At 40.7% G+C, this 18,986-nt stretch overlaps 1 protein-coding gene across 2 annotated transcripts; it reads left to right on the top strand.

The window, feature by feature from the left end:
- The first annotated feature begins 3,083 nt into the window (after positions 1 to 3,083).
- bms1 (BMS1 ribosome biogenesis factor) lies at positions 3,084 to 18,558 on the top strand. 2 transcript variants are annotated; one of them, XM_055021245.1, is made up of 23 exons: positions 3,084 to 3,180; positions 4,157 to 4,342; positions 4,408 to 4,598; positions 4,821 to 4,900; positions 6,277 to 6,465; positions 6,560 to 6,702; positions 8,458 to 8,579; positions 8,917 to 9,110; positions 9,193 to 9,335; positions 9,461 to 9,909; positions 10,311 to 10,412; positions 11,494 to 11,645; positions 11,737 to 11,818; positions 12,169 to 12,230; positions 12,656 to 12,844; positions 12,978 to 13,166; positions 13,375 to 13,555; positions 15,079 to 15,137; positions 15,315 to 15,437; positions 15,529 to 15,676; positions 15,986 to 16,161; positions 17,107 to 17,268; positions 18,141 to 18,558. In XM_055021245.1, the coding sequence occupies exons 2-23, from the start codon at positions 4,170 to 4,172 to the stop codon at positions 18,366 to 18,368; spliced, it is 3,537 nt and encodes a 1,178-aa protein (XP_054877220.1). In that variant the 5' UTR covers positions 3,084 to 3,180; positions 4,157 to 4,169; the 3' UTR covers positions 18,369 to 18,558. The 2 variants fall into 2 exon arrangements, with proteins under 2 accessions (XP_054877220.1, XP_054877221.1); XM_055021246.1 differs by lacking the exon at positions 3,084 to 3,180 and adding an exon at positions 3,198 to 3,431.
- Positions 18,559 to 18,986: the final 428 nt, after the last annotated feature.

The raw sequence follows: 18,986 nt of genomic DNA, 5'->3' as shown, positions 1-18,986 counted from the left end.
TCATTTTTATCACAAAGTATTTTTATTCTTACTTGAGTAAAATGTGTGGATTCTCTGCCCACTGAATGAAAAACATGTTTTAAGCAAACATTCTCCAGACACCCCCCCCACACACACACACCTGCAGTTTTTGTTGAAGTTTTATAAGTTATATTGAAAGAAAGTGATCTGCAAAATAAATATTTCACCTGATTTATTTATGTTTTTTTATGTGAATTATTGTTGTTTTGGTTCTTAAAATACCAAATTTGCATAACTTTACATTTTTGATACATTTGATGATCTAGTATTTGGAATATTAAATGATTGAGAATTTGATCAGTTATTTAGTACTTTAGACTTTTTACCAAATACTTTTTTACTTTTACTTGAGGAATTTCTTGGACGGCTACTTTTTACTTTTACTTGAGTGAAAATATGTTGAAGTAGTGCTGCTCTTGTGTACAAGTTTTAAGGTACTCTGGCCTCTGCATGTATATCAGCAGAGGCCAGAGTACCTGGCCTCTGCAAATATATCTGAGAATTCAAATTACTGAAGGGACACATTTTGGAAAGTGCGGGCACAAAAAAAAATTCTGATGTATAAAACGGTGTGCACGCACGTGCCTGTGCACTTTTCCCAATTTGCGTGAAAGAGAGCGCAGCTGCTGGTGCCGCGTGGACCATCCTGTCCCCATCAGGTATTATAGACAACACCAGACAGACAGACAGACAGACAGACAGACAGACAGACAGACTGATTGATTGATTGATTGATTGTTCCTGAAATAAAACAGCTAATTGTGGAAAGTCTTTTGTTTTAGTGTGCAAACAAGGGAATGTTTTTTTCATTTTAGTGACTGCAGGCATACAGAGTCCACTCAGTTGTCAAATCTGCAAGTTTTTTGTATGAAAGCAGCAAACTCTTTTATTAGGCATTTTATGTGTTTGTATAGAAGTAGAATGTGCGAGATTTGATGAGTTCCTTTAAAGGTGATACCTTTAAAGACATGAATGTGTGAATATCTTTTGAATGTGTGAATATCTTTTGTAAGTCAAGCCACTGATTTGTTGTTAAAAAATATTATTTGTCTGTTCTCTATTGAAATAATAAAAAATAATTTTATTTTGTGCTTTTTGTCAGTGAAAAATGGAAATTTATTGCACGTTTGTTTTTTTAAATTTTTTATTTTGGGTATGTATTTGCTTTCAAAACCTCATTTGTGACTTTCCACATCAAAAAATGTTCAACTAACCCTGACGAAGAAATATGAAAGATTTTTCACTCAAAATGACATGGAGAACAATTAGCACAAATACAGCCAACATTTTCTTTTGAGTCCCACAAGGTGTTTGTTGCAGCATACTTCTGAACACAAGCGCTGACTTTAAGAAGTCTTTAGGTTGTCCAACTGAAAAAAATCTCCACTTACTGTCCTGTCCTTCTTTTTGTATGTTCAGAAAAAATTCTTTAAAACAACACTATGTTTCCTCACAATCAAATTAATACTATGTGTCAAATCTTAATTTCTAGTAGATATCACAGTGTGCTGCTGCAAAAAACCCACCAAAATAAGTTCTTTTTCATTTTTATCTGGGAAAACAAATTTATTATAATTATAGGACAAAAGCTCATTTGTGTTATTTTATTTTTTCTGCTCATCTGTGACCCATATCCAGTTTTGGTCCAAACTTCTGATGATCATATTTTTGGGCTGAGTGCAGGACTGGGCTGCATGCCAGATGCTTTAAAATCAATAACAGTAAATTAGGACAAAGGTGAAAATGGGTCATGCAAAGGACAACAAGCTCTTGATGTTTACGAGAGGAAGTTCAAAGGCAGCTGGGAGTTTAGTCGACTCTTCATAATACATTGCAAATTAAATCAATCCATGAGATGACAATGGCGATGACGACAACATCTGTAATTATACAGCAAAAATCTGTCGTTACAAGACCAGAATTCAGGTCAGCCCTGAACAACGTCGATCAAAACCTTTTATTTACGACCTCCTCCATTGATACTAGAACATAATTTGTCCTGGCCTCCATTGTCATACTGCCATTAATTTCCCTGTGACATTGCTCTTCTGCTCTTCAGTTTCCCACTGCGGCACATAAAGTTGCAGTAGTTAGCGTTGTTCACTAGCTCCTCCCAGTGGTGGAAAAGTGTTACTGCACTGTCGGAGAAAGCAAATCCTTTATTATTTTTTTTTGCTGCTTGTGACAAGAATATACAGGTAATATGATTTAGAATGATTTAGAAAAATGTCTTCCTGTCAAACTCCTGATATTTATAATTAAGATAAACAAAATAGTTTTTACATGAACTGTTGTGTGTGTTCATCACATTGGTGTGGTTTTCCTCACAGAAGCATCAAGTTGACAACTTAGCTGAAAGTTGTCAACTTTGTCTTTTTTATAGCATGTTAAATAAAAAAGACATGCGTGCATGCTCTAAGAATCCTTGTTTTCAGAAAAAAAATCTTCTCACACTTCTGATCAGAATCTTAAGACCAATAAGTATTCTCATTGGATCACTGGATTGAAACTAGGTTGTGAAATTAAATTTAAAAAATGTAAAAAAAAAAAAAAAAAAAAAAAAAAAGGAGAAAAATCCAAAAGACAGAGTAGGGAAATTATCGAAAACTCCTACTCTAAATGAATGTTCAGTCTTATTAACAGTTTGATATCATTAACCACAAAGGGGGAAAGAAACAAAGCAGAACTAAAAGTATCAAAACATGACTCAGTAGTGAGCAGCCAAATATACATATAAACTTTAGAGGAAATAAAATTAAAAGTAAAAAGGACAATAAAAATACAATGCACATAGACGCACACAACCCCTTTAATCTTTTACTCTTCCAAACCTTTCAAGCCTGGAGGTTACTTTTTTCATGCCTGACGGTGAATGAAAAAACTAGGAAAAATCCAGAATGAGGCCATATAATTCATACACAAGAATAAAAAACAACTATAAAACACATATTTCTCTGTAGATGCAGCAGTTTCATTCAACCAACAGGGGGTGAGATAGGATCACCATCCTGTCTCAACCCGGAACCTTCAATATTTGTTCTCAGTCGGATTGGAGAATCGTTGCACGGTGATAAACTTCCCATTCATCGTTTCCTCTGCACGTGTGAGACTAAACTAGGAGTTTACCTGGAGGAATTCTGCGGACAGTTTAGTTTTCAGGTAACAGTCATGTTTTGTGTTTCTAACTGCGTGTCCCGCAGTTTGTTCCACTCAGTCTGCTCCACAGACCAAACATGGCGGCTTTGACCAGCAAGCTGGCTGCATATTCACGTTCCGTGTTGAAAACAGTTTTTAGAAGCTCTTAGCTCTTTTAATAGTCTGAGGTATAAAGAAACCTGTTCGGGTTTTACACTGAAAGTCACAGCGACCAGCTGATTTTCTTCTGCTCTTTTCCTCCCTGTTGTCCTCAGGTGAGCTCAGAAGTTGTTTCTTGCTCATGTCTGTAGTTGAAGTGTTCCTGGATCAAACTATTACCGGATAAATATTCAGTTATCAGCCTGATGAAATCGTTAGCCATTTTCTTCTACTTTTACAATTTTACATTCCGGCTTTATTTGTACAAGTAGAGCCTGATGTAGAATCTAAATCAAGGGTCGCATTCTAAGATTGTTTTTATTTGACTAACAATTCTTTTCTCAGAGTAAAGCACAGTCTTCAGGATTTACCGAGATTACCGAGAGTTTGCTGGATTCCAGATCTTCCCTCCCTCTGGGGTTCTTCCAGATCTATATACATTTTGACAAAACTGTAACTCCAGCTGACTGAATGTAGCTCCTGAGCATGATGCTGCCACCACCATGGTTTTATTGTTATTTTCCCTTTAGTAGCTTTTCCTATTCCTCCCAAACTGGAGCAGGCAGAATATTCTCACCATTGTTTTTCATCCATCTCAGTTTAAGCTGCTGCCCATCAGATTTAAACAGTTTTATGTTCTGGTTCACTGAGGAGTCTGACAAAAGGTATTAAAACACTCTGACAGCTAAATATGCTGGTAGGATTATTATCATTCACTCCTCTGTAACATTTACACTTTGAGATTTTTTTCACCTATTCTCACCCCAATTGCAACTTCTGTGAAACAGTCTGAGTAATGCTTTATTTAATACATTTTCTGAGCCATTTTCCCTCTGTGCAGCACAGAGAGCAGGATGGATGCGAAGGTAAAGAAACAGAAGAAGCACCAGCAGAAGCACAGCGGACCAAAGGCAGAGAAGAAGAAAGCCAAGAAACAGGAGGGATTGGTCGAAGAAGATGAGCGCAAACGTAACCCCAAAGCGTTTTCGGTTCAGTCTGCTGTCCGCATGGCCAAGACCTTCCACAGGTTCTTTTCCACTACACAGTTGGCAATTTCCAATAAATGTGTGTTAAAGTTTTGTTTCTCTCCAGGGCCCAAGACATAAAAACTAAAAAGCACCACATCCCTGTGGTGGACCGAACCCCCCTGGAGCCTCCACCAGTTGTGATTGTGGTGGTTGGACCCCCGAAGGTGGGAAAGAGTACCCTGATTCGCTGCCTGATCAAGAATTTCACCAGACAGAAGCTTGGAGATATATGTGGACCTGTGACTATTGTGTCTGGTAGGTTTCAGCTTTACCTTTGACAAGAGCCACACAACATCATAAAGTGAAACATTTTATCATCTTCAGGTTTTACGTATCAAGACATATTTTAAGTAATGTATTTAGAACAAATATAGATGTTTATTTAATCCCTTAGCTGGATGACCTGCTCTCATGTGATCAGTTTATGGTAGGAATAGTTGTTGCGTAAAATAAATGTGAACTTTGTGTGTTCTCCAGGTAAGAAGCGTCGGCTAACGTTCATGGAGTGTAACAACGACATCAACACAATGATCGATCTGGCTAAGGTGGCAGACCTGGTAAGTGTTCTGTTCAGAGCTAATGGATGTAATAACAAGAGAGCTGGTATGAAGGCATTTCATAATTACAGAGGGGATGAAACCCAGACGGATCAGGTACGTGAAGCTCGAACCAGATATTTAGAGACACAAACTTCTCCTCTCTGTTTTGTGTTAAATCAATCAAAACCTTGCACGGTTTAGATCAGTTCAGATCAACTAAATGATTTGGGTTTGCTAAATTCAAACACTAAACTTAATGTGCCTGTTAGATGTTTTGGGAAAGCTCAGTTAATGTTGTGACTGTGAATGCTTCTAATTCTAGTGGTGGGTTGGATTTAACACTTTGAGTTAAATAATAGCATTTGAATCAAAAGCTTCTTCAGAAATGTGAGTGCTGACATTAGCGTTGAACATTTGTTTAGCTGTTTTGCTGCTTTGCATCCAGATTATATTTTAGACTTGGTTAGCTTTGCTGATGTGCTTACTCCTTTTAGTGCAACTTGAATACAACAATGGTCTTCTCCTGCATCCAATCAGATCGGTGTAGAAGCAGAAATTAACATCACTTCTGTTTAAGGATGTTGTTTGTATGCCATCTTTACGGGCGTACCAGAAACGTGTGAATACAAAGGTGCTTTTTTTCCCACGGTGGGAAAAAAAGTATGTAATTAATTAATCAAAATGAACACATTAAAGTAATCATAGACCCTTCTATTGTTGAATATAAAGGCCTAACACCGAAAGAAACTTTCATGTGTGAAAAAAATCCAGAAAAGCCAGCCCAGATATCATAGAGTTGTGGACTTCCAGCAGTCTGGTTTGTCCTTTTTGGTCCAATTTCTTGATACCAGAAGATTCCACTCTCATTTGCTCATCAATGGATACTTCCTGCCCCGAAACCTTGGAGTCATTGATGCTTTCTGAACTATCTGGCTCAAATAAATGTAGCAATAGTCCCTTCAGTAGAACCAGTTCCCTCTTCCGCCCTCTACATTTAACTTCTTCCTCTATAATGGCAGATAAATCGCTCAAATCTTCACTGAAATCCTCACAACTTCCTCCGTTTTTATGTATTCAGCCTTGGTTGCTTTTGCTTTAGCCTACTGTGATTATGTCACAAGATGGCGCTGTTGTGTGATTCGGTTAGTACAGATGAAAACATTCTCTGCATTTATAGTATTCTGTGAGAAATATTTATCATTTTTACTTTTTGTGTTCACGGAATGAAAGCACAGTCATTCGTCTTTAATTCATGCAATATGTTTCATCTGGTCAGTGACTCTAATGTAAATATTTGGTTTCAGCTGTTCCTACATTATTACATTGTTGTTGGTCTGGAACAGTTGAACTTGTTAAAAAACAGAGTGAGTGAAGCAGCTCCTTTCTGTCTGCAGGTGTTGATGCTAATTGATGCTAGCTTTGGCTTTGAGATGGAGACCTTTGAGTTTCTCAACATCTGTCAGGTTCATGGTTTCCCTCGTGTAATGGGTGTCCTGACTCACTTGGATTCATTCAAGAACAACAAGTCACTCAGGAAGACGAAGAAAACCCTGAAGCATCGCTTCTGGACTGAAGTCTACCAGGTGGGAACACTATCAGAGGTTTCCGGCTGGACAGCTTCTCTGTCCAGATGGTGGAGCTCAGGACAGTGATGTAATCTGGGTTTCGCTCCTGCAGGGGGCCAAGCTGTTCTACCTGTCTGGGATGGTCTACGGGGAGTACCAGACCCAGGAGGTGAAGAACCTGGGCCGCTTCATCTCAGTCATGAAATTTCGTCCTCTGGTGTGGCAGACATCTCACCCCTATCTGCTGGTAGACCGGTGAGTGGGAGCTGTGGAAATTTCTCTTCCACAAAGTGCAGCCTGGGAGTTTATATTTGGCCAAATTTACTGACATTATTGATATTAAAATAACATAAATAGACTGCTTTTGAGGTGCAGAAAACTTAACAGATTCTTTTTCTTCTTGTTGTTTGTAGTAATGTTTCTAGAACATAACAAAATTGCAGTGGTACCCTCAGTGATAAATAAAATATCTGTTGCTAAAGTCTCAATCAGTACTGGCTTAGTGCAGCTGTGTGTGTATGCGTGTGTGTGTGTGTGGGTGTGTGAGCTTCTTCATGGGGCAGAGGGGATGGAAGTTGGACAGATTTCACAGTTTGTGGAAAAAGCTGTATGATATTAATTAGACCCTGGCATCTAAATATGGTGGGAGGATAGCATATTTTAGTTTTCAGGTAACAGTTACTTATGATATTTTGTGATGTTTATTGCTATTGATGATAAAAAGCATTTGAAAATCCATTCCTTCTTTTTGACAGTAGCCTATATGGCTGTGTATACTTCTGAAAACAAGTGAGATTTGCTGGTTATTGAACCATCTACATCTGGACACTTGTTAAGTTGTGCAACTTTATTTCTATGCTGCACAGAACTGAATTTATTCATATGTTAAAATCATTGTTATCTGTTGTTTCCCTCATGAAACCAACACTACTTTTAATTCTGGGCTTGGTAAAAATCATGAAGAACTTCTCCTTTACACGAATCAAAATTCTTTTTAACATTACCATAATTACCCAGTTTGTGACACTGTAAGTGGCAAAAGACATGATTGCAAACCAGAATTTTAAGCAATCTAGTTCAGGGGTCCCCATGTCCAGTTCTCAAGAGCCACCATCCTGCAATGTTTAGATGCATCTCTGCTTCAAAATGTCTGAATTTCCTCACCAGCATTCATTAGGCTCTGCAATATGCTGGTAAAGAGCAGTTTATATGATGCAGGTGTGTTTGAACAGAGATGCATCTAAAAGTTGCAGGTTGGTAGCTCTGGAGTACTGGACTTGGGAATCCCTGATCTAATTTTTTTTGTAACACATTTCAGCCACAAAGAAGTTCAATTATCATACAAAGTCCTAAAAACAACATGCAGTGACCAACTGAGAAACCAGTAACAAACATTACATTTTGTCGAATGCATGGCGTGTGTGTGTGTGTATGTGTGAGACAAACATCGAATATGTTTGTCCATGTTTGTATTATTATTCATCAAAAGTAACTCTAAACAGGGTTTTTAGTCTTTATTTAAAGGAACTCAGTGTTTCAGCTGTTTTCCAGTTTTCTGGAAGTTTGTTTTAGATTTGTTATTCAGTTTTAATGAATAAATCAAATTTACAATTTTTATATAATGTTGCATCACCAAAAACATCAGAAAATATTTTCTGCAGAACTGCTACCAATTTAGAGAAAAAAGTGACAAAAACAGATAGAGCAAGATCACTTGATGTTCCGCTTGATGGACCCCAGCAGCCAGAAACTTGTGATGTCACTTCCTCTATAAGGAGCTGTATACAGTTCAGACTGAACCATAATACATATGATCTGTACTGAGTTGGGATTTCTGATTCTTTATCTTGATGATTCTTAGGACAGTCAAATGAACAGCTGGGCTGTTAGCAATTTGTGTTTTGCTTTAATAACACTAACATCACCTGAAAGCATCAATAATGAATCTTAATGCTGGTTTTTATATTTCAGTTCTTCATAATTCTCTGTTGTGTTTTGGGGGTTTTTCAGTATGGAGGATTTAACGGACCCAGAGCAGGTCAGGACGGATCCTAAATGTGACCGCACGGTGTCTCTGTACGGCTACCTGAGAGGGGCACATCTGAAAAACAAAGGCCAGGTCCACATCCCAGGTACACTCAGCAGAGCTGTGATGTGTTCAGGTCTGAAAACCTTCACACATTCACCCTCTTGGAACTTTGAGATTCACTTCTGATTCAATTATCATACATGTTTCATTACAATGATGCAAAAGACTGATAAATATGCCATGCATGTTTAGACCACAGACGCTTTGAGAATTAAAAGATTAGACACCGATGTAGTTCCACCTATGGAAGCGGTTCAGATCACAGGTGAATGTCATGTTTGCCTGCTGTGTGAATGTAGCCTAGCACACATAGTTCAATCTAAGTCAAGACTTTGCATCGGAAAGCCAACCTGCTGCTGTAATGTGGTGTCTGAGGACAGGTGTAGGAGACTTCCAGGTGGGAGACGTGGGCTTCCTGTCCGACCCGTGTCCACTTCCTGATGCTCAGAAGAAGAGAGCTCTGAATGAGAAGGAGCGCCTGCTGTACGCCCCCATGGCGGGGGTGGGAGGGCTGGTTTATGACAAGGACGCCGTCTACATCGACCTGCCTGCCAGCCATGTCAACCAGCTGCAGGTACATGCTTCTTCATGAAAGGTCTGAGCATTTCATTATGACCACCTGGCCTCTGCTCACTGTCCTGTCTACTGGGTGACAGGAGGAGGCGCGCCCCAGCACAGAGCTGGTCCAGTCTCTCATTGACACATATTCTACTCTGGATACCAAGATGGCTGCCAGTAAATTGTCTCTGTTCACTGGCTCAGCCACTCTGGACCCGACACACATCAACCAACACACCAGGTCTGTTCTCACATTTTGCACTGATTGCATCTGTCTGCTTCATGTAAACTTTCTCTCACACATATATACACACACACACAGATAACTATCATAATAATGATAATAATCAACTGTGTGTGTGTTAGGGAGAAGGAGAAACTTGAAGAACAAAGTGTCTGGGATCCCACCACTAACAGAGAGCGAAGGAAGGTGATTTTCACCCAGGAGGAGGATGTCAGCGAGGATGATGATAGCGAGGAAGATGATAGCGAAGGCAGTGACCAGGCTGATGATGAAGGTCATGTTGAATGTGAAGAGACGGCAGCAGGTGGCGCTCCACCCCTGAAGAAGCAGAAGCTGGAGGCAGAGAGAGGAAGAACAGGAAGCTGTGCTGAGCTGCCAGCGTTCGCAGACAGCGAAGATGAGCTGGAGATGAGTGAAGAGGAAGAGGAGGCAGGAACACCCGGAGATTCTGGCCATAGTTCTGAAGAGGAAGAGGATGAAGAACCTGAGAATGAGCTTACTGATGATGGCGGTGAAGAGCTGGGCAAGCAGCACTCTGAAAGAGAGAGTGAGGAGGAGCAAGAGGAGGAGGGTAACTATCCTGGGTCCTTTATATCTGCTTCAGTTTCGTCCACATTTTCACTGCGTTTCTCTGAGCCTTTAGATATTGAGTAACTGAGAGAATTTCTTTATTAATTAATTAAATTTTTTTTTTCATTTTAATTTCTGCTTTATACTAGTCAAAGCTGTAAGTTTTTATCTCTGAAGGAGACCTGTAAAGGCGCTGACATGCTTCAAATGAAGCCCAACAGTCCATGTTCAGTCACAAAGATTCAGAACTATTATATTTGCTCACACGTTCATACTGAGCCCAGGGCTCCCCTCCCTCACTGCAGCCTCCTGATTGACCCGGTTCTACCAACAAGATCGGCCACTGACCTGCAGGGACTTGTGTTTTCTCTTTATGCTTTAACTCTCTGTTCACACCCACAGGGGCTCTCAGATGGAAGGAGGGTCTGCAGAAGAAAGCAGCAGAGGCATTCCTACGGCAACAAGAAGCTGCCCCAAATCTGAGAAAACTTGTTTATGGTTCAGGTACACAGTCTGGTTTCATTTCTTCTGCATGTGGTAAATAGATGATGCATATGATTTAATATTCAGTAATTTCACTGAACTCTGACTTGCCCAGCTTTCTGGGGGATGGAGGCAGAGGAAAAGCTTTATCCTCCATCCAATTGTGGATAAAACAGGAATGGTCACACCACCAGTATGGCAATATTTTGGATATTTAAAACAAAAATAATGAGTAATTATTGATAACTGATGTGAAATTAGGGCTGTTGTAAACAAATATTTTAATAATCAAAAAATCTTTTGATTAATCTTAAGATGGGGATGGAGATAGACCAGGGAACAGATGAATGTAAGTCCAGGGGGAATGACCAACGAACAAACCTAATGTAGAGGATGGGAGGGGGAGAAAATACAGGATATTTACGGCACCTTCGTTCGGCACACTACATGGCTCTACCAGCCATGTACCACCACAACGCGCTCCACCACCCGTTTGGTCAGACCAGGATGATATGAAATTTATTGTGCGGTTCGTCCGTAAAGTTACACTTAGACTGTAAGCATCAACTACTCAGCCGCCTACCGTGTTCAGTCTGTCCACTCACTTCTGTAAATACTCCCGCAGCGCTCTTTCTGCTGCTTGCACCAGTAGCTCCCGGAGGAAAAAGGCCGCTGTATTCCAGACATTGCATCAGTCATTTTGAGGATGTCAATTTGTTCCCCAAAAACGATGAAAACCCAGGCGTTATCATCAATCAATAAAATCCCCAAGGGCCAAACTCAAAGATTGGAAGTTATGCTGCTAAAACTCAGTTTTAGCAGCATAACTTTAGCGTCAACAATTCAGAGGTGGAAGTCAGAGCCCCGTGCAATGCAAGTAATGTCCCAGCTGGAACACGGTGCGCTAAATAATAAAACATAAATTAATAAAGCTTCAAAGCAGGTAAATTTTCCTTGAGGATTTTTAATAATCGAGGTACTTGAATCATTTGAGGAATTATTTCAGCCCTACATGAAATGTTTATATTCTGATACGTTTTCTAACATTTATATCGTGTGGCTCTGTGAAGGATGTCTCAAACTCACCGGCTTTGTTTTGAAGTTGTCGAGGTGACGGAATCAGAGGAAGAGGAGGAAGAACTGGGAGGGCTGTTCAGAGTCAACCGACCTCAGAAAAACAAAAAGGTCCAGGCGAATGCTCTGGACTGTTCCCGTTTCCATGCCGACACCAGCCACAATTGGGATGTCCAAGAGGTTAACCTCCACCTGCCTTGTCCGCACCGAGGCTGCTGTGCTGGTGGCCTACAGAACACAGCATGTTGAGATGGAATGTTGTGTGTTTCAGGTGCTGGACTCCATCAGGGACTGCTTCGTCACGGGGAAGTGGGAGGAAAGCCAGGATGCAGCCACGCTGCTGAAACAAGACGGTAGGAAGAGTTCAACAACTGAAGCTCTCTCTACTTCTACTCTACATCGTACTCTCATTCTCTTATTGGGGGTGGGTTCACCAGCACCAATTTCTTTAATTTCAGGAGATTGGTGATTGGCTGAAAATTGCATGTAACGCTGATTTTATCTATCAATCTTATCTTCCTGAACAGAGGTCTAAAACTCAGTCTCAGTCCTCTATTGCTCTGATATTCCCACCCAATCGTATTCCTCCATAAAATGGAGGAATACACTTCCTCCATTGTATTCCTTTCTGTCCTGTGAATCCCACTGATATCCAACAATATGGAAAATGAACTGATATGAGTGTTCTGTATCCTTTGTTTAGAAGAGCTGTATGGGGACTTTGAAGATCTGGAGACAGGAGAAGTCCATGTGAGCCAGCCTCAGGTATGGGATGCAGCAGTGCCAGATGTCTGATTGTCTGTGTTTGAAGAACCTAGTTTGTTTTCCTTCAGAGGCTTGTATGTCTTCACACATGTCTGATGTAATGTACCATCAGAACCAATGATGGAACCCGAAACGAAACAAGACAGGAAAAATAGTTTAATATAGTTGTTATTCAGGAAGTGTATTTAGTTGTCATGATGTATAGTAATAATCTCATTTATTATTATGTTTCATTCTTTGGAAAGATGCTGAGGTTCTTCAGCTTTTACTGATGAAGAGTCAGAGGTCAGGTCAGCTCTGAGACAGGCTCATGGGGCTGCTGTCCATTTTCAACTAGAAACACTCATGATGGGACCAGCTCCTTGGGATTACTGGTGCAGATTGACCATCTCAACAGTTGTCCTAATGCACTGTGTGATCTGCAGGATACACAGGACGATGACGATGATGATGGAAATGAAGAGCCCCAGGTGAAGATGGATGATGAAGAGGTTCAGAAGAACAAACGTTTGGAGAAGAAACGCCGACTGAAGGAACGGTTCAACTCCGAGTATGATGATGGAGATGCCACATACTTCGACGACCTGAAGGAGGAGCTGCAGAAGCAGGCAGAGGTACAGGAACCAGCCTGACTGACTGGTTGCTGCTTCCAGCCTGACTGACTGGTTGCTGCTTCCAGCCTGACTGACTGGTTGCTGCTTCCAGCCTGACTGACTGGTTCCTATCTGTCTTCCTGTTGACTACCAGCTGAACAGAGCTGCGTTTTGGGAAATGGATGATGAGAGCAGGGTTCAGTATGAAGGCTTCCGACCTGGAATGTACATCCGGGTGGAAATCGGCTCTTTGCCCTGTGAGTTTGTGACAAACTTTGACCCCCATTATCCCATAATCCTTGGTGGGCTGGGCTCCAGCGAAGGCAACTTAGGATATCTCCAGGTATGTGCACACCTGCCAGCTGACAACATGCACCTTTACCCAGATGAAGCAGTGTGTATTATCTTTAGGTGTTTTTAAACTGCTGAGTCCATGGATGAAGTGTGTTGGATGGTGTTGTTGAGTGAAGACAAAAGACATCTTTCTGCAGCATGGACAATAAAGTATTCCTAATTAAGTGTGTGTGTCTGTGTGTGTGTGTGCGTGCCAGATGCGACTAAAGAAACACAGATGGTACGAGCGGATCCTGAAGACGAAGGATCCTCTGATCTTCTCCTTGGGTTGGCGCCGCTTCCAGACCATCCCTCTGTTTCACATGGAAGATCACAACGGGCGCCACCGCCTGCTAAAGTACACGCCGCAGCACATGCACTGTGGAGCCTCCATCTGGGGTGAGGTGCTACTGCTCTATGCAAAAGAAAGTTCCACTCACCATTGAATCTGTTTCAAACTGATAACAGATTTCATGGTCACTCTGTGTGAGTCAGTGGATAGGAAGAAACTAAAGTTAACTGTTTTTAACAGTTTTTACATGTTAATAATGGCACATTCAATTACAATTAATCACTCAGTTTAAATATTAAACATTCTGAACACACGTGCCATAACATTTCAGGCAGATTTAGAGATAAAGCAATTTTTCCAGCGAGATAAAACGCTTACTGTGCAGGATTTCCCACAGTGGCTTACAAACCTGGCAAGCACAAGGCTTTAATCAATCAATCAATCAATCAAATTTTATTTGTATAGCACATTTCAGCTACAAGGCATTTCAAAGTGCTTTACATCATAAACACAAAACACAAAGGCATGCAACATAGAATAAAATACCAAGGTTTTTTTTTTTTTTTTTTTTTCCCTTTTCCTTCCCTTTCTTCCCCCTTCTCTTTGTCACGGAATTTAAGCGCCTGTTACCGCCGGACTCTGCCGTCCGTTTAACCACGGGTATTCGCCGGGCCCCGTTGCCCACAACAGGAAAAAAAAAAAAAAAAAAAAAAAGATTACATACATATCCACAAAATCAAATCCATACATATTACATTTCAAATACAATTCTAAACAATTTTACTTACCCCCCTGCCAAGCTAAGCATTGCTTCTTTTTATTTCAAATATATATATTTAAAATAAAAAGAACCTCTTAATGTTACAGCATTCTGTTTTATTTGCAGCACCACAATGCTCCAAACTGTGCCATATCAATACCCTCTCTGCTCCACTCGTCAGCCAGATTTCAATGTGCGGCCGGAGAAGATTGGAAATCGGAAAAAGCCGCCCCTTTAAGAGCAGGCAACCGAAATCAATGTCCTCCTTGGCGCTCTGTCACAAAATGGAAACGCTGGTCTAAATGTGACCAGCATCAGTGTTTCATAATCCACCGGCTGATAATTTAATTTGGATTTAGTTGAAGTACAAAAAAATGTGTTTTAATTGTATTTTTGTTTGTCATTTAAGATTATAGTTTTAAGTATTGTAGACCATATCTTTCAGTAACATAATCATTTCCTGTTAACATTTTTAATACAAAAACATGGCTGTCGCTTGGTGCCCTGACTTACCAATAGACTTGACAAGTTTTCTGCTGTGACTCCAATTACTACATATTCAATTCAATTTTATTTCTGTATTCACATTAAATGTCATCAAGGACATTTAAAAAGGTCATTATATTCAATCATGCATTCATTCCAACTGATTCTAGTCATCAACCAGTGTAATATGCTTAATTAAGTACTAAAAGTAGATTGCAAAATTTCTAAGGAAACCCAGGAGATAAGACCCAGGATATTTAAGACCTTACATGACGGCCTAGTGCAGATTTCAAGGGAATCTGTACTCTGGTAGAAGGTTTTTTATGTTTAAATATCCAAACATTGATTTTAAAAGTCATTTTCTTTGGGTTTGTTTCTTCAAAGGTCCCATCACACCCCAGGGTTCTGGTTTCCTGGCTGTGCAGTCAGTGACTGGAACTAAGGTAAATCTGACTCCATGTTGATAAACTACAAGGTTTATCACATTAGATTCTCAATCTATCTGAGAATCTTTATTTTCCAGGTTTAAGAAAAGAAATCTTATCTCCTTTAAAATCTGTTTTGTATCTGCAGTTTTTATACTCCAGTTTTTTTGTTTTGTTTTGTTTTTTTGTCTGCAGGCCAGTTTTTGTATCGCGGCCACTGGAGTTGTTCTGGATCTGGACAAGTCAGTGACTATAGTGAAGAAGCTAAAGCTGATTGGATATCCATTCAAGATCTTTAAGAACACCTGCTTTGTTAAGGTGGGTACATGTTCTGTGTATTTACATGCACCAGCTCATGAGCAGGTCTAATGTTGCCTTGCAGCAGGTCTAATGTTGCTCTGTTGCTCAGGGAATGTTCAACACTGTGCTGGAGGTGGCTAAGTTTGAAGGAGCTTCAGTGCGAACTGTGTCGGGGATCAGGGGTCAGATCAAGAAGGCTCTGTCTTCACCTGCAGGAGCTTTCAGAGCCACATTTGAGGACCGACTGCTCATGAGTGGTGAGTGCTTCTATGGTGCACAGCTTCTCATCACTACTGTTTAGTTTGGAGACTGAGGAATCCTGCCTGGGATCCTCTTCAGATGAGAACTGATGCATACATTTTTCAAGTATGTATCAGTTAACTGTGCTCTGAGAATCACACACACTTTCTACAAGCTCTACTAATGTTTCCTCTGAGTTTTCTTCAGCTGCAGTGAATTCACCCTGCTGCTGTGTCCTCCAGACAAATGCGTCCACAACATACTAGATCAGGGGTGCTGAGTGGAAAAGTCAGTGTAATGTGCAGTGTGTTTTTGTGTGTGTGCAGACATCGTGTTCCTGCGCTCCTGGTACCCAGTGTCAGTCCCTCAACTCTACAATCCTGTCACCTCTCTGCTTCTCCCTGCTGGTCAGAAGGAAAGCTGGTCAGGCATGAGGACCCTGGGGCAACTCAAACACGACCTGGGCATCCGCAACAAACCCAACCCCGATTCTCTGTACAAGGTACAACACACATCCTGACACCCTTCTGAGCAGGTTGTCAAGGAGATGGAACATTTCATTCACTCAAACCTAGCCTATCGCAGGGCTCCTTCACTCCAGGTCTTGAGGGCCCATGTCTCTGCTTCAATACACCAGAGTAATTTTAAGTCATTAGTAGGAGTTGACTGAATACTGAGGAGGGGATTCAGAGTTGTTGGGCCAGGGACTCATCTCAAGGCTGCTGGATACTGGATCAAAGACACTGGTCTTCCCATGACCCAACTCTTGGGCCGTTATTCAGCTAGATGAGTTTTTAGGGAAGTGCATCTTTCTAGTTATGTACATGCTTTATGCTACTGCCACATACACCAGTATGCAAGTTGCTTGGTAATCTAGGGTTAAGTGCCTTTAAAATGTGACAGGAGGAAGCTGGAATCAAACCTGTAACCTTCTGATTGCAAAAGAGCTGCTCTACCACTGATCCACGGTCAGTTCTGAATTGATAAACATTAATATTTAATTTTTGACCATTTTTGAATCTGGTTGATAGGGGATTAAAGCTGATGCAGTTCTCTTCCCCAAGGTTCTCTGTAATAGAGAACCCTTTGAGCAACCTGTTCCCGCATCCTTGCCTGTGGGGGTGCTGAACCAAGAACCACTGAAGAAAACACTGATCACAACTTCCTTCTTCACAGAATGTAAACAACAATGGAGTGACATCAGATTTTATTATTTGAAGGATGTCTTTATTGTGGAAAAGAAACTGTCATTCCTGATTATTATTTTCTGTTTGATTTATTTATTTATTTTCTTATTTGATTTTGCTTTAATTTACATTGCAGCGTTTAAGGTGTTTAAATGTAATTTGTACTTACATAATACTATTACAAATGTTGTCTAATGTGTGTATATATAGTATTTATCTGATGTAGTGATTGGTTGTGAATCCATGTGGTTCCCTTCCAGCCGGTGGTCCGAGCTCCGCGCCGCTTCAATCCGCTCCATATTCCCAAGGAGCTTCAGAAGGCCCTCCCCTTCAAGAGCAAACCCAAACAGCAGCAGCCCAAAGGAAAGACCCCCAGGGACCTCCAGAGGCCCAGCGTGATCCGAGAGCCACATGAGAGGAAGGTGAGCACAACTGGACTGGATTGAAAAGGGTTTCCTCAAATTTATCTGTTACTTTAACTTCATTTAAGCAGCTTCACATTATGGTATTTATAAAGACAAATCTGTTCTTATGTGAACTTGAGTATCTGACAATAAATGTCTATGTACTTTGGGGTGGCGTGGCCTTGTCTAGCAACGTTCTGGTCTTCTATGAGTAATTCTGTGTTCTTCAGAATTTCTCAGGTTGGTCAGAAACAGCCAATCAGAACCAGCATTGATCAGCAAGCCAAGCTCTCAGGAAGTTTGGATTGTATATTTTGATTCAACCTGCATTTGACTTTGAATAAATGTTTCCTGTTTTGCTTGACATTATTTTATATAGGCAGGTCTGTGATATTCACTTGTGAATAACTGATGGAACAGAGAACCTTACTGTTACAGGTAAGGTTCTCTGTTCCTTACTTTTAACAGTAAGGTAAGGGCAAAACCAGCAAGTTTTTGACTTGTGCAGGTCTGAATTAGGTTAATTTATTGCCAGATCATTTTGCCAGATAACATAGTGGCATTTATACCTAACTTGAAAAATTAACAGCCAATCCACGTGATCGGTGATGCTCTATGTCATTGTCCCTCCGGGGTCATTAGAATTGGAATTCGCAGCAAAAAACCTGATCGGAGCATTTCTAATGTGAACAGTTTGGTAAAGGGGTCAAGACAAAACCCAAAATTTTGACTTGACCAATGAAATTCTTGTTAAAACAGGATTTTCAGTCTGTCTTTAAGAGCTGAGTGGGTTCCACTGACATCAGACCTTGGTGATCTCTTTTCAAACAGGAGCCAGCTTATTGTCTTGTCCTCATGTTAGAAGATGACAGTTTCTTTTGGTCCTCTAGGTGGCAGCACTTCTCCAAGCCCTAAGCACAGTCCACAATTACAAGAGAAAGAATGCCCACAATTTGCAGCATGCCAAACATAAAGAGTTCCTCCAGCAAAAGGAGAAAGACGAGGAGGCTAAGCTGAAGAGGCAGAGGGAGGCTAAGAAGAAGCTGTACAGAGTGATGGGTCAGAAGGACCAGAAGAAGCAGCGCTCCAGTCTGAAGGGATCATCCAGCGACCTCTAACTCCCTCACTGGAGAACTCTGGAGAACTATGACGGACTGTTTTTATGTCTCCCTGGAGACGCTTTTATTAAGTAAAACCTGGTGTGAGCTCAGATCTTCTGTTTAGGTCTGCACATTACGGTCTCTGGTTTCATGACAGTACTACAACTTTGTTCTACAGTGGAATAAAGAAATGCGACATCAGTATAAAGCGTGGATTTTTGAGACTAGTGCACTTATAATTAATTATTATATATACTAATTGTTAAATCTTACATTTTTACTGTTTATGGTCAGATGATATTAATATTTGACAATAAATATTTAGCAATAGCTCAAAGTGAGCTACGGTACCAGTCTAATGTTGACAAGGTCCTTGTTACAAAGCCAGGGCAAAGCTCTCCCAGGTAGCTTTAGCTTCTTTCTTTTTAGCATGGAACACAGTTTGATGTAATAGCTGGGTGCTCTGTGTAGAGCTCATTGCCTCAGGAGCTTATCTTTAAAGCCACCATCTGAGATACAGAAGGATACGACCTGTTTAAACAAACGATTTTACCTTTCACAAACTACTCTGATTGGTTGGCTCCCAGGCTGAGATAAAATGACCCTGACATGAACTAAGAAAAAAAGTTTCACCTA

The sequence above is a fragment of the Poeciliopsis prolifica genome, unplaced genomic scaffold (genome assembly GCF_027474105.1).
Source record: "Poeciliopsis prolifica strain line A6 unplaced genomic scaffold, Auburn_PproV2 SCAFFOLD074, whole genome shotgun sequence".
Classification (NCBI taxonomy): domain Eukaryota; kingdom Metazoa; phylum Chordata; class Actinopteri; order Cyprinodontiformes; family Poeciliidae; genus Poeciliopsis; species Poeciliopsis prolifica.
Note: the sequence above shows the minus strand (reverse complement) of the source record. Positions and strands in the feature narration are given on the sequence as shown.